The sequence below is a fragment of the Lactuca virosa genome, chromosome 4 (assembly GCF_052849685.1).
Source record: "Lactuca virosa cultivar CGN04683 chromosome 4, Lactuca_virosa_CGN04683_v6, whole genome shotgun sequence".
In the NCBI taxonomy this organism is placed as follows: Eukaryota; Viridiplantae; Streptophyta; class Magnoliopsida; order Asterales; family Asteraceae; genus Lactuca; species Lactuca virosa.
In genome coordinates this window covers 229,342,831-229,359,131 of record NC_136429.1, presented here as the reverse complement: position 1 = coordinate 229,359,131, position 16,301 = coordinate 229,342,831, and the positions used below count along the sequence as shown (strand labels likewise).

General features: G+C 36.9%; 1 protein-coding gene across 1 annotated transcript; it reads left to right on the top strand.

The window, feature by feature from the left end:
- The first annotated feature begins 4,241 nt into the window (after positions 1 to 4,241).
- LOC145105691 (uncharacterized) lies at positions 4,242 to 5,366 on the top strand. Its single transcript, XM_079042772.1, has one exon. It carries the CDS (start codon positions 4,242 to 4,244, stop codon positions 5,364 to 5,366), a length of 1,125 nt encoding a protein of 374 aa, XP_078898898.1.
- The last annotated feature ends 10,935 nt before the right edge of the window (positions 5,367 to 16,301 follow it).

Sequence of the window (16,301 nt, the reverse complement as noted above, 5' to 3'; positions counted from 1 at the left end):
GAGTCAACTCGGAATGTTGACTTTGAATTTGACCAGGGTGTTGACTTTGACTTTGACCAAATTTGACCCTTAAGGGGTTACGAGTATGAAAGGGTAATTAAGGAAATCTTTTATGTGTAGGGGTTTGAGTTGGGTTGATATCCAGAGCCGGGGATTGTTAAGCTACTTCCAGTTTTTGAGGTGAGTTACCTTCCCGTTAGCAGTGGGTCTAAGGCACTAAGGCCGACCCACTAGTAGGAGTTTGTAGTTAGATGATTGTCTTTGTGATAATTGTTTGGTATGCCACTATCTGTTATGATTTATGTGCTAGTATGCTATGGTATTATGTGGTAGTGGTAGGGAGTGAAATAGACCCTGCATCCGGTTGTTAAGACTGAAGGGGTAGGTCGGGCACCTAGATATGCATGTCACTATGTTTATGTATGATTATGTATGTTGTTATTTGGTAGTGCTAGGGGCGAAATAGACCCCGTAGCCGGTTGAAAGCGACCAAAGGGGTAGGCCAGCACCCAAATATGCTAGGCAGTTACCGGTTGAAATAGAACGAAGGGTTAGGCCAGCACCCTGATATGCTAGGCAAATACCGGATGAATGAGACCGAAGGGGTAGGCTAGTACCCGGATATGCTAGGAAGTATGTTTATTGTATGGTATGTGGTATGATGGGGGAACTCACTAAGCTTCGTGCTTACGGTTTTCAGTTTTGGTTTTAGGTACTTTTTGTTCGAAAGGAAAGGAACTGACATGATCGCAACGCATCACACCATGTTTTCCGCACATAAGATCTTTAGGAGTTAAACTCTGATGTTGTTTTATTATGACATATTTTGATTATTGACATATTAATTTTGATACGAGATGACACTATGGATGTTTTCAGACTATTGGTTTTATAATTACTTAATTAAAAATGAAATTTTTGGCCTTGAATTTTAGGATGTTACATATTCCTTGATCGATCCCTGCCCAAGCTAGACTACAATTAGAAATCCTTACACCTAGCTAACAATTTCCCTCTGCGACCTATACTCGACCTGAGTGATCCTAATGGTTCCTTATCTATTCATTGGCATCACAAAAGAAGCCACTAGCTGCAACGATCTCCTTGACCAACCACTTTCTACCGAGAGACAACCCATGAACCTCCTGACCCATACGTCTAATCGCCACTTACTATATGCTCTTGCCCTAACCAAATCCCAAATCGAGATTCGACACACTCGCACCGCAGAACCCAACAATACACCCTTCAATACCACGAATCCGAACAGATTGATGATCCACCAAACAGAATACCCAGTTCTCCCCTGCTTAGGGTTCGAACTACCACCCATGGGCATTGAAACCAAACCATAACTCAAACCAACTCAACCAGGTACAACCATCCCTGACCGCAGGAATGAATAATACACACAGGATGATCTTCTAGATAATGATCAAACATATCCAGAGGGAATCCGGAATTTCAGCTGAAGGCTTTTGAAATTCCCAATCATGACCACTTAACATTGAGGTTCCCTTACGAGAGCATAACCCAATACCGACTTATGATCCAAAACTTACACTCCTTGCCTGCAATTCCAACTGCCAAACCGGTAGCTGCCCTACCTATATCCAAAGAACACGGACTCTTGGTCGCATCACAAAGCATCCATACCACATCAACCACCTGCACGCCATCATGCTAACCTTCTGTCTCCAAACACCGCGACCAACAGTTCCCATGTTGGGTTTACATCCCAACGCTGAAATTCCCCAGCCTGATCACTCCTCCTCCGAACCCGAAAGACTGAAAGGGCAGAATTGTTGCCATTGATAACGACATAACAAACCATCAATCAACCAGTCTACGTCCAACTAAAATCCTCAAATTGATCATAATGGTGGATCCATCCTTGAGTCCCACAACTCGAATGCACGGCCTTGAGCAAAACCCTCGAGGCCTCAAAACCATCAAGCTCATCAAGGTCTGCCCGAGAAATCGAAACCAATTTCGCCACTGGGGCCGAACAAATACCAGGCCCTTCCCCATGCCTGAGAAACCATAATCAAATATCAACAGAAGCCCATTCCAAAATACCACGGTAACATCTGACGTGATAAACTACCGCATTCGTTCGACGATCGACTCAGTACCTGACCCTGACTCGGAACCAGAATTTGAACCCTTTTTCTTGAGTGCTCAAGTCCATAGAGCAAGACAACATTCAAATGATCCGAACATACCCAAGAATCCTCGTTCTACAGGCTTCCTAGACTCTCCAAAACTCTCCCTGATTCGAGTATGGATCTTTTGCTTTCAGTAGTACGGGCCCAATACTACCTTCCACACCTATCCATACTTTCCTCAAGAATCATCCTGAATCCTCTAAGTCACCTTCTCAAACTGATACTCCACATGATCGCTTAACGACATAACAAAACCAATCGAAGCATTCCCTAGGCTTCCTAACATTTCGACCTCACACCACCATCAGCTGCTAAAGAACTTTCCATAACGCCAGTCACCTACTTCAGGAATACAATCACATGCAACAAAGCTCAGATAATCCTTCGAGTAAAAGACTCATCCGTACCACAGTTGGACTCAAAAAAGAGATGGCAATAAGGTCAAAGCCATTACTCTGAGTTTATCCAACCTATGTTACATGTGACTTAACATATTCACTTAGTAGCTAACTCGCATCACTTAAGAGTTCCACACATCACGAATCAAACATCATTCGTGCAATGGAGTCAACTGGCACTAAAACATAATAGAATCAGGCAGATCCTCATATGAAATTCTCGATCTCTAGCTCCTAGCATCACGGATAAACCAGCATACTCATACACTCCATCCTCACAGCCTAGAGGAAGGCTAAACATATCGCGAATGGTCAACTGACCCCATATAACTCACCCTGCTACCAACTACTACACGACCCTCCATTGGTGCCAGATAACTATTGCATGAATACAACCATATGCCGCATATTTTAAACAATCTTAGGCTAAAAGATTCAATCCTACAACGGTTGGACTCAGACAATAGTTGCGCAGTAGGACCAAATCCCTTACCCTAAGATCATTTAACCCATGTAGCATGTGACTTAGCGTATTCACTCAATAGCTAGTCTACACACAAAAGAGCTGTACAACAATCAATCAAGGATTCTATGATAGATAAGGCATCATATAACAGGTAATTCTACCATAATCTCAAATAACTGTGTGGGAACTTGCGGTAACTTACTGGCTCCGGATGGTCGAGCGAGGTTTGTTACAGGGGCTGACGGCTCGAGTCGTTACATTGTCGGTATTCTAAAGCCGTCAACTAAAAAGTCGGTGACAAATGCTCTTGGAGGTTTAGTTTTTGATGTTGCGCTCCTTGACCGTGTTTTTAAAGAGCCTATCACTACTGTCAAGAGTATCCCCCATAGTTGCCACCTTGCTTTCTCTCAGGCTTTAAAGACTTCCCTTTACAAGGTGATTGCCCAACCTGGCTCGGTTGAGGCATGGATGTGTTTGTTACTTCTTCCTCGCTGCACACTGCAGGTGTTTAGACCAAAAAATAGACAAGAATGTAGGTCTGGGAATAGAAAATCCTTACAGCAAAGCTCCATCCTGAAGTCCTTGGATACATGGGGGAAAGAAGGTTGTATCACGAAGTTATTTCAAAATATGTTAGACAATCCCGAGGTGGGAGCTATGAGACAGAGTGGAGGCATCCTTCAGAAGGAGTCTACATCAAGTAACCCCAACATCAGACAGTGTCTCCGTAAGGTTGCAGATGGTTATTTTACCGCAGCAGTGAAAGTGTTATGCTCATCGGGTGTTGCACCATATAATGGTGATACTATTAAAGCTTTGGAGGACAAACACCCTTTCAGGCCACCCTCATCCATGTCGAGCCCCATAATTTCTTAACCTCCCCTTGTAGCAGACTTTGACTGTGTATTTGGTTGCATCAAATCCTTTCCTAAAGGAACTTCTTGCAGGAGAGATGGCTTGGGAGCTCAACACTTACTAGATGCCCTTTGTGGAGAAGGGTCTGCTATTGCCACAGATCTCATACATGTTATCAATTCAGTAGTTAATTTATGGTTAGCGGGAAGATGTCCAACCATTTTGGCAGAGTTTGTTGCGTCCGCTCCTCTCACGTCTCTACTTAAACCTGACAACGGGATCCGTCCGATTGCAGTAGGCACTATATGGAGACGTCTGGTTTCCAAGGTTGCCATGAAAGGTGTGGGTAAAGAAATGGCCAAGTACCTTAATGATTTTCAGTTTGGGGTTGGTGTATCCGGCGGGGCTGAGGCTGTGTTACACAGTGCCAATAGGGTGTTGAGTAAACACCATGCTGATGGGTCTCTTGTAATGTTGACTGTGGATTTCTCGAATGCCTTTAACCTGGTGGATCGATCAGCATTGCTCCACGAGGTTACAAAGATATGCCCTTCCATTTCTTTGTGGGTGAATTTCTTGTACGGGCAAGCAGCGAGACTTTATATCAGAGACCAACATATATGGTCTGCCACTGGGGTGCAGCAAGGTGGCCCCTTGGGCCCTCTTCTTTTTGCCCTCGTTTTGCACCCGCTTTTGTACAAGATTAGAGACAATTGTAAGCTCCTTCTCCATGCTTGGTATCCAGATGATGGGACTGTCATTGGGGATTCAGAGGAGGTGTCTAGAGTGTTGAACATTATTCGGTTGCATGGTCCAGGCTTGGGTCTTGAGTTAAACATCAACAAAACAGAGATTTTTTGGCCCTCCTGTGATGGTAGGAAGCTTCGTGCCGATTTATTCCCAACGGATATATGGAGACCTTTTTTGGGGGTGAAGCTCCTTGGAGGGGGGGGGGGGGCTGTTAGCAGGGACGCAAGGTTTATTAGCGGGCTGGCCATGAAGAGAGCGGTCAATGTTGTTGATTTGATGGGCCTTCTTCCACAACTATGTGACCCGCAGAGTGAGCTCCTTTTGCTCCGATCATGTATGGGCATTGCAAAACTTTTCTTTGGTTTAAGGACATGCCAGTCGGTAGACATAGAAGAGGCAGCTTTGTTCTTTGACAAAGGATTGTGCATGTCTATCGAGGATATGGTTGTATGTGGAGGCCCCTTCTTTGGAGACATTCAGTGGCGCCTGGCTTCCTTACCTATTTGTTTCGGTGGTTTGGGTTTGTACTCGGCATACGAGGTTTCCTCCTACACATTTGTGGCCTCGAGGGCCCAATATTGGGCATTACAAGACCACATCTTACGTGACAGTGGCGTATTTCGTATGGAATCGGATTACCTATGTGCTATGACTCATCTTCGCGATATGATTCCAGGATTTGACTGTAACGGTTTCACTAATAAAGAAACCGCCCCCCCCCCCCCCTAAATCCTAAAAAGCTTTGGCGTGTGCCCTTTTTTAGCAAAATCGTCAAAGATATGGAAGTCGACTTCGACATAACTTTCAGACAGAAAGCAGTCTTTGAGTGTCTGCGGGCACCTCATGCTCAGGATTTTCTGCTAACTATCCCTATTGATGGTCTTGGCCAACATATGTCTCCTGTGGAGTACCGAACTATCCTTCGCTACCGCCTCATGACTCCCCTATCCCCAATTGACGAGATATGCCCAGTTTGCCGCAAGTCATGTTTGGATACCTTTGGGGAACACGCGGTTCATTGTAGAGAGCTCCCTGGTTTCAAGTACAGACATGATATGGTTCAGGATGTTCTCTTTTATGCTTGTCGGCGTGCTGGTATTTCTGTGAAGAAAGAAGCGCCAATGAACTTTTTGACAGACCCGCAGGATGGTAGGTCCAGACTTAGACCGACTGACATTTTGGTCTTTGGATGGATAGGAGGGAAGAATGCGTGCGTGGATCTTACTGGGGTCTCTCCTCTCGTTGGTTTGGGGAGCGGGGGTTTCACAGCAGGGCATGCCGCTTTGAAAGCCGCTGCATACAAAGTGGTAAAGCACGAGAATGCATGTATAGAAAATCAACATGTGTTTGTACCTTTTGCATTCGATACATTTGGGTTTTCGCACCAGAGGGGGTGGAGCTCCTCAATAGAGTCCAACGGGTCAGGCATTCTAATGTCATATCTCCTAGATCCACAAATGTTGTTTTCAAAAGAATTGGTTTTGCCATCCAGAAATGGCTAGCGGCGCAGCTTGTTGCCCGTTTGCCTTCCATCGATATGTATTAAACTATCTTCATTTTTAACCAAAAAAACCAAATTATGAAAATCATTTTTACAACCTTTTTATTTCCTTAGTTTGAGACTGGATTCACACAAGTGTTCCTCCAATTCACTCAAACCAAGGCTCTGATACCAACTAGTAACATCCCAAAAATTTCAACAAATTTTAACTTTTCAAAACAACCCATTTACTAAAGAGGTGTTTACAAAAACCATTGTTTCCAAAACATTATTTAAAATAGGAATTGTTTACAACATAGTTTTCAAAATGTTTCCATTATCAGAGTTTCCCAGAAATCATAAATTCCAAAAATACGAGGATGTGTACGGTCACGCCTTCACCTTGCCAGGTCCACTGAAGTACCTGAAACCATAAAACAAAACTATAAGCACGAAGCTTAGTGATTTCCCCCAAACTACAAACACCCAATCAAATAGCACATATACAATAACAGCATCCGATGGGTCCACAACTAAAAGACTGGATTACCCCTGAGCCCACAGTATGAGTCTGGCTTGCGTATCGAGCCAACAACTCATATCTGGATTGCTCCTGAGCTCGCAAGATAAGTCTGGCTTGCCCCTGGGGCCCACAGCTTATGTTTGGCTTGCTCCCTAGCCCAATCAGTGATTATACTGGCATACAAATGTTTAGCCCTCAGTATAAGTCTGGCATACCAACCGTTCCTTAGCTCGTATCTAGAATGCTACTGAGCCCTCAGTATAAGTCTGGAATGCCCTACCCGACCCTGAGCTCATATCTAGAATGCTAATGAGCCCTAAGTATGAGCCTGGCATTCCCTCCCCGGCCCTCAGCTCACATCTGGATTGCTCTAGGGTTTGTTAGCTACCGCACGGAGCAGTACAACCACAACCCAACCCAATACGCTGACATATATAGATAATAACATATACTGATAATCATACAAATAGTTTCACAGACAGGCCTACAGATCTACCGTACTAGCATATCAAACTAGTAAGAATATCTATCCAATGCTCAACATACCAATAAATATCAGGTCATCAAACCAATGGGCCGGCCTTGGTGCCTTCGACCCGAAAGTATAGTGAAGAAAACTCACCTCTAGATCTGATCCATAACTGATGAGGTCCCAACTTCGAATCTCAGCACCAACTAATTCCTATCCATCCAAGTGACAAATAACCATGAAAATCCCAAAATCCCAAAATACCCTTTAGGTCAACTTGGTCAAAGACAAAAGTCAAAGTCAACAGTCCATGTTGACTACAACATGCCATGTTGACTTACAAACACGCGGTGTTCCTCCCGCATCCAAACAACAGGGAAAAACCTCAGCCAACACACTGTGTTGACTTGCAAACACGTCGTGTTTGCCAGAGTTCTACCAGCTTAATCCATTAAGCTACTTCCTTCGATTCCCAGAGCTCCAAAGCTCAGATCTGGACCAAAATGATACTAAGAAGAATAGAGTTTCCAACTTTATCCTCTGGGACTACTCCAAAGGGGTCCAAAACCCATCTACAAGGCTTGAAGATTCAAGGACTTAACAAATAAGCACTTAATCTTTAATGTTGATACCCAATACTTTCCAGAAAAGCTTCTAGCACTAAAACCATCTCAAAGGTCGGTGCTTTATAGACATGCATGTCCAATGCATGTCTTGAACCCAATTTTAGGTTAAAAATGAGGATTATGAACTAATCTCTATGCATGGCATCAAAACTCAACCATAAGCCATATCCAACACTCTACAAGGTCACCTTGACTTGGAGATTCATAAAGTTGCAAGCTTTATGAGATCTAACCATCCTAACATTCAAGAACAAGAAGCTATAGGGACAAAACTCAATATCTAGCAGTATGGAATGATAAAAATCGGATCTTGGACACCTACAAACGTCAAGAAGAATGCCAAGCTGGAGGATAAGGAACTTGTTTGCAGGATCTTGCTTCCTTCTTCCAACTTCTTCCTTCTTTGGCTCCAAAAACACCACACTAGCTCACAAATAAGAGGGAAAGATGATTAGGGTTTTCTTCAGGGATTTAGGGCTTATGGGGGCTGAGTGTGAACAAACCATAACCTCCACTTTCCTTTAAATAGGGAGCAAAAGCCGAAAAATTAGGGTTTCATTTCCAGCGACCAACACGCCGTGTTCCAGGAGGCAAAACGACGTGTTTCTCTTAATGAGACCCGCATCTTTTCTTATATGGACACGCCATGTTGTGCCTCCAACACGCCGTGTCCAATCCCCAAAAGGGTGATTTATACCCAAAGTTGCTCCTCAAATTTCTGGTTGTTACAAAACGCTTCCAACATCATACTAGTTCATGTGAATATAATGAAATTCTATTTCTAGAACTCATTGTCTCAAATCATCCCTTATTTGAAAATATAAATATAGGTGAAAACTTTGAGTGATTTCGAATCCGTATGCAAAAGTTATGAAGGTTTTGAGAATTTCCTAAAACTGTCAAAATCAACCAGGATGATTTTTACCTAGACATAGGACGATTTCAGTCTGGTATAAACTCGATTTTTGTTAAAATGACCCTCAACTTTGCATAGCTCTTGAAGACCTTTTTCCAATTCACTTTGTACCATTTGTGTATGTTCTCACACATGATTAGGAGTTATTTTATCATCTTAAAATACTTCACTTAATCCATTAAGTTCTCATTGAAACCTTCAAGGATATGATGATCCTTAAGATTTAAATAAAGGTTTAACTAATCTAGTTTCCAGTTACACATTCTAAAACTCACATAGTTTGTTCCCAACTTACTGAATATCCATATGAATGTTGTTAATTACATGAAACGACAATTATTTTCATTTAAAATACCCACATCTAACTACGAAATCTTCAATTCCATTCTATGTTCCCAAATTACCCTTTAGGCTAAAACAATCACTAGAGTTAGAACTTTACTAGCATCCATATATGTTTATGTTTCAATATCATCTCTAGATTTTCAGTTCATATTCATGAATATCATTCACTTCTTAGATATCCATCTTTATGTAGTAATCCATAGATTTCCCAAAATGCATTTGTGACCATAAACTCCATGGATTCATCCAATAATCAATCAACACTTAGTATTTTGCATCCAAATCATTCTAATAGAATCCATTCATGGTTATGAACTTTATTTTCTTAATAATCCTACCAAAATGCATAAAATTCTTTGATGTCATCATATTTTCCCAAAACTATTTAAAACCCATGTTTATGCAACATTCTACCATCATGGATGTGTTTGAGCATTCCAGTTGGATTCATTTTCATCAAAAATCATCCAGGTCATAGGATACAATCCAACTTCATCATAAATTACAATATCCCTAATTTTGGTGTTCTAGGGTTCAAGAAGATTTTTACCAAAATCATCAAATCCATCAATAGGATGATTTGATTTGAGATTATAACCATGAAATCACTCAAAGGAGGCTAGAAAATCACTATTAGCGAGATCTGTTGAATGAAGAATACGTATGGAAGAGAGAATGAAGAGAGTTTGCATCTTATTTTCCCTCTTTTTCATATTTGGTCCCTATAGCTTCAACTTTTTGCCAATTATTACCATCATATCATTTATTTTCACATTTACTTAAAAGATTGACATAAAAAGTCCTTCTCCATCTATTATACAACTTTTTAGTCCTCTCTATTAATTAAGTCAACCCCTTAGTCAACTCAGTTTGCCGATTTGACACTTTTAGCCCTTAGACTTTAAAGTTTTGCCATTTCCAATTTTAACTTTTTAAACTTCATATCAACTAATGATATGATTATCCCATAATGATTTATTTTCATAAATCATCATTTCTTTATTTACTTACTTAATTTAAGAACCTAGTATTAAATTTTTAGGATGTTACAACAAAACATAACACGATCGTGATTTTGAGAAACATGATCGTGTTTTCAGTAACGCGCGTCCAAAGCCAGTTAAATGAAGTATGTTGCTATTTATGGGTCTAAACTGAAAATACGATCGTGTTTTTGAGAAAAACGGTCGTGTTTTTGAGAAACACAGTCGTGTTTTTGATTTCCACGATTTTATTTTGTGGTCGAGGAAGTTCTTCGAAGTTTTTCAAGTCGAAATATATCATGCATGTGAAACATGATCGTGTTTTTTGATTGTCGATCATTTTTTCGGTTCAAGGATTAAAATGCACAAGATATCTCATGAATTCGCATGGTATGATTTACTTCTTCGATTAATACAACTCTCGATCATTCCCCAACATATCTCATGAATTCCAAGGTCTGGTTAAGCTCCATTGCTTCCTTAAATACATCCTCGAAGTGTCAAATTCTCATCTCGATCTAATTTACCTTGAAAATCATAACAAAAGTGAGTAGTATAGGGGCATTATGCAATGATAATGATAAACACACATTTCATCAAAATACAAGAGAAGAGGCTAGCAAATGATAGGATAATACTGATAAAAACATGCTAAAAGATGCATAGAAAATGCATCTTACAAACCCCCAAATTTTTGTTGTAGCAAAGTCAGGTAAAAAACACCCATATTCCTAGTACCAAAAGCAAATTCCACGTGTACACTCAAGTACCCATTGGTCTATTTTCCTATATAGCCATTAAAGTATCCCCTAACACTAGAAATTGATTCTATTGAATGCTTCTAAATATATTATCTAACACATCCTAAAAACTCCTTTTATCTAATTCACCTAACCTATAATGTAGGGTGTATGTACAGACCACGTTCAGCATCTCCCCTTACAACCTTGATCGCTAAGATTCGATCACATCTTTTAACTTCTAGAATGTTGTCCTTGAGATAAGGAGACAACAAAATACGTACTCCAATCATCGCACTCTCTAGACCTGAGTACCACAACTTATACCCATTACACTTTTTATTTTTTTTCCTGTTTCCACCTAGCTTCTTGAATACAAGCTATATCCACTTTCTTCCTTCTTAAAACCTTTGTCAGGTCCAATAACTTTGCATTTAGATAGCCTACGTTCATGTTGCAAATTCTCAACTTTATGTCCTTCACAACCCCACTCCTCCGTACCAGTCCCCCCCCCCCTAAGACCCTTGTCTCCCTGCTAGGAGGGCATAACATCAATCTATCATATGAATATAAACTTGCTATTTGGCTATATTTTCTGAATCGAACAAAAAAAGATGAAAGTGAGTTGTGAAGAACTAATATATGACACAAGTAACAAAACTAACAAATAATAAGTGAATACGTTGGCACTAAGTCTACTAATAATATGAAACTAATTAACTTGTATCATAATAATAATAATAATAATAATAATAATAATAATAATTAATAAATAAATAAATAAATAAATAAATAAATAAATAATAGGTAAATAAGTAATAAATTGTTAACAAATATAAACTTAAATGCTATGAGAGTAAATAAATATAGCTTAAAATGCTAAATAATATAATTTTAGAAAATACAAAGATTTACAATGGCAAATATCGAAAAGATAAATTTAATAAAAAGTGATACAAGAATGTTGAAAAATCTACAGAAAGGTCTCAATATTTTGAGAAAATTTTTAATAAAGTTCTAAATTTATTTTTTGAACAGAAAAGTCCCGACTATTTAACTTTTTGAATAAAAAAAACTAAGAAACCGCCTAATTTATTCACTGTAGCCCCTTTTTTGACCTGTTTAGCGGGTCATGAGACCAAATCGTTAATTTTTTCCAAAATAATGAGACTTTTTTTGTAGATTTCGTCAAAAATTGTATATAATATATAAACATATATTTTTGGTATTTATATCTATTTTTATGTATTTATGTATTTTTTTATGTTTTTATGTGTCTATGTTTACATATTTTTGTGTATCTTAAACGTATAAACATAATTTTTTACGTATTTATATGCATTTTTTTGTATTTATGTATTTGTTTTGTATTTTTATGTGTTATTTTTTTATGTATTACGTATTTATATGTATTTATGTATTTTTTTAAGTTTTTTATATAGATGTTTATGTATTTTTATATATTCTAAATGTATAAATGTATTTTTTATGTATTTATATATTTATAAGTATTTTACATATTTTTTTAATGTAATTTTATGTGCATTTTCATGTATTACATATTTATAAGTATATATATATATATATATATATATATATATATATATATATATATATATATATATATATATATGTGTGTGTGTGTGTGTGTGTGTATTTTAAATGTATAATCGTATTATTTTTACGTATTTATGTATTTTTCATTTCAAGTTGTATTCACCATTTCATCCAATTCGCACAGCTGTCTCGAGTATGTCTAAATAGTTTTCCTCTATACCAACATATTTTAACCTTTTATCATTCGTTTATCTTGAAACTAAACATCAAATTAAAAAACAAAATAATAATTTATGCACATACAAAAACTTATAAGCGAAAAGGTTTTCGATGTTTAGTTTGAAAACAAATAAATTAGTATTTTGTTTTTTAATTCGATGTTTAATTTCAAGATAAAAACGAATATGAAAAGTTTAAGTTATGTTAGAATGTAGAAAAATCATCTACACATATTCGGAAAAGCTGTAGCGATTAAATCAAATGGTGAAGACGACTTGAAGTAAAAATTATAGAAATACATAAAACTAATACAGTTATACATTTAAAACATATAAAAAAAATAAACATCTATATAAAAAAACTTTTAAAAAAATACATAAATATGTAAAAATACATAATACATAAAAAAACACATAAAAATACATAAACAAATATGTAAAATACTTAAAAATACATATATTTACGTACAAAAATATATTTAAAATACACAAAAATACATAAATATCTATATAAAAAACATAAAAATATAAAAATATATAAAAATACATATAAATACGTAATACATAAAAAATAACACATTAAAATACATAAAAAGAATATGTAAAATACTTTAAAAATACATATAAATACATAAAAAACAGTTTATGCATTTAAGATACATAAAAATACGTAAACATATACATATAAAAACTTAAAAATATATGAATATGTAAAAATAGATATAAAAACGTAAAAATATACCTTTAGACATTATGTATATATTTTAATTAAATCTACAGAAAAGTCTCATTATTTTGGAAAAAATTACGATTTGGTCTCATGTCTTGCTGAACAGGTCAAAAATAGCTAAAATGAATAAATTAGCCGGTTTTTTGGTTTTTCTATTGAAAAAGATAAGTAGTCATGACTTTTCTGTTCAAAAAGAAATTAGAAATTTTATTAAAAATTTTCCCAAAGTATTTGGCTGGAGATTTCTCAAAGAATGTTATATGAGTTGTCATCAAATTTATATCTCCGACGACCATATTTTTTTCTTTGTTTCGTTTTTTTTTAAATATCTTTACTACATACTTGAAGGTATTAGTGTTTTTTTTATATTTTTCTTTTTATTTTTTATTTTTTTAGTTTTTAGTTTTTTAGTTTTTTTTATTTGTTTATTATTTTGATTTTTTAAACTAAATATCGGTTTGAAATTATAATGCTTAACAATTATAAAATTTTAAATAAGAAGAATATTAAGGATCAAAATATTTTTCGTTCATACTTTTTTTGAATCATATTATTTTTTTATCATAAAATTTTGAATCAAATTATTTTAAATCGTAGTATTTTGAATCAAATCATTTTTGAATAATTTGATTTAGGATCAATAATTACAAAAACGCTGGAGGGGTATATACATATATATATATATATATATATATATATATATATATATATATATATATATATATATATATATATATATATTTTCCCTCTTTCCTTTTACCCATTTAACCTTCAAACAATTAACCTTTGCTGGAAAATGTGAAAATCTCCCATATAATTACAAAAACGCTTAAGATCGCGTAGTATATTGACGATAAATAAAATCAAATTTTCACATTTTATTTTTTTCAATCATGTGGCAAAAATTTGTCCTCGCAGTCATTACCAAGTTTTGAGTCATCACTCGATCCTACTTCTATATATATATATATATATATATATATATATATATATATATATATATATATATATATATATATATATATATATAGAGAGAGAGAGAGAGAGAGCTAGGTTCAAATGTGGATTGACATCTGTTGTGCGGACGTGTGGACAGTGCTATTATGTGAGAATGACAAAGAAAATATGTTGTTTGATAATGTGAATACGTTCAATCTTACATAATTATTGTCATTATCACGCATTCTCACCAAATAAATCGTCTATAATGTTATTATAGATTTTTTTTATTATTTACATTCTGTCAGAATCTTGTCAGGATGTTTATTGAGTCGTATTATGTAATAATGAAAATGATTGAAAAACGATGCGTGAGAAAAAAAATGAATAAAAATTAATGAGAATGAATGAAAATGACAATAATAATGTGAGGTTGAACGTATTCAGATTACTAAACAATTTATTCTTTTACTAATTCTCATAGAATAGCACTGTCCACACATCCGCACAATAGTTATCCATCCACATTATAACCTAGCCCTATATATATATATATATATATATATATATATATATATATATATATATATATATATATATATATATATATAGAGAGAGAGAGAGTATGTGTGTGTGTGTGTGTGTGGTAGGTTCATGTGTTCTAACTATTTGTTGTAACGACCAAAAAATTAAGGGTAAAACTTTCATTTTTAATATAGTCAAAACATAGATATCATTTATTCCAAACAATCCAAAACATCGCTAGTTAAAACATTTATCAGAGTTCATCCCAAAATCACTCATTGCGGAAAACATGGGTGTGTGCCTGCGATCAAGTCGGGCCCTTCCTTTCCAAACCGATGATACATTAAACAATAAACAAAACTATAAGCATGAAGCTTAGTGAGTTCCCCAGAGCATACGTCACACAATCCACATAATCATATAATCCATATTAGCTATAAAAGCTACATAAACCACATAAGCCATGCATACAAACATATAAGGATGTCGTGGGCTCCTGGTGCTATCCATATCTGATCCAAAGAACTATCATAGAACATTCATCCCACATACCACAACTCATGCTATCCACATCCATCCATCCTCACTGTCGGCGGCCTTATGCATGCAAAATATACACAAAACAGGATCTAATAGACTGTCGAATAATAGACTCTACCCTAGGACCACAACCAAACAAGGAACAGGAAATAAGGCCAAATCAATTATTCTAAGGCTATAAGATCCTAGCCGTATACAATTTTTAAAACTTACACTTACCAGTTACTAATACCAATAGTCATTCCTATTCCAGCATAGCATCTAGTATCTCAAAGGCTACAAGCATGTAACGTCCTATTTCGGATGGTCCGTGATTAGGGTTCGTGGGCTGCAAACCGGGCATGAGGAAGTCTCGGGGTTGCGACGAGTTGCTAGAAGCGTAGGGTATCTCGTCACCTTTCCGTGGGTATGAGGTTCATGGGAATCAGGGTTTTATCGAGGAAGCGTTGGATGTTTGAAGTTGTGGCAGGATAAGTTCCTTATTTGAGAAACGTCTTAACTGATTAAGACCAAGTGAGTAGAAAGAGTGAATCTAGGGAGTACGCTGAGCGTAATTTCTGTACGCCCCGCGTACTACCGCAGTGTCCCCGATGGCCAATCTGGATTGTGAGTACGCTGAGCGTACCAAGGGAGGTAAGCCCCGCGTAACCTCACTATGGACTTTTGGGCTAAGTCTTATTTTGGGCCTTGAGTGTTGGGCCTAGAGTTTGGGCCGGTTGCAACGGAGTTTTGGACCAGAGAATATATGTACACGTGCTTTGGGCCCTTGTGTTGGGCTTGCCTTTTAGATTTGAGAGTTGGGCCTCGGAGGAGCCCATTTATAATTGGGCCTTGGTGGGCCCAATGGATTTTAGGTCATTCATGAGCTGGTTAGTGGACTACCTTTAGACCTAATGAGTGGAGTTTGGACTTAGTTCCTAATTGGGTAATTGTGGATCTTGGTTTAGTGTTAGAGGTCGTTGTGTAGCAGCACCATCTATTGGAGTTGTTCGTCATCCGAGGTGAGTCTTCTCACTCTACATACCTAGAGCGGTAATCTGAGTTGTGTGACCAGAGGGTCTTATGTGTTTATT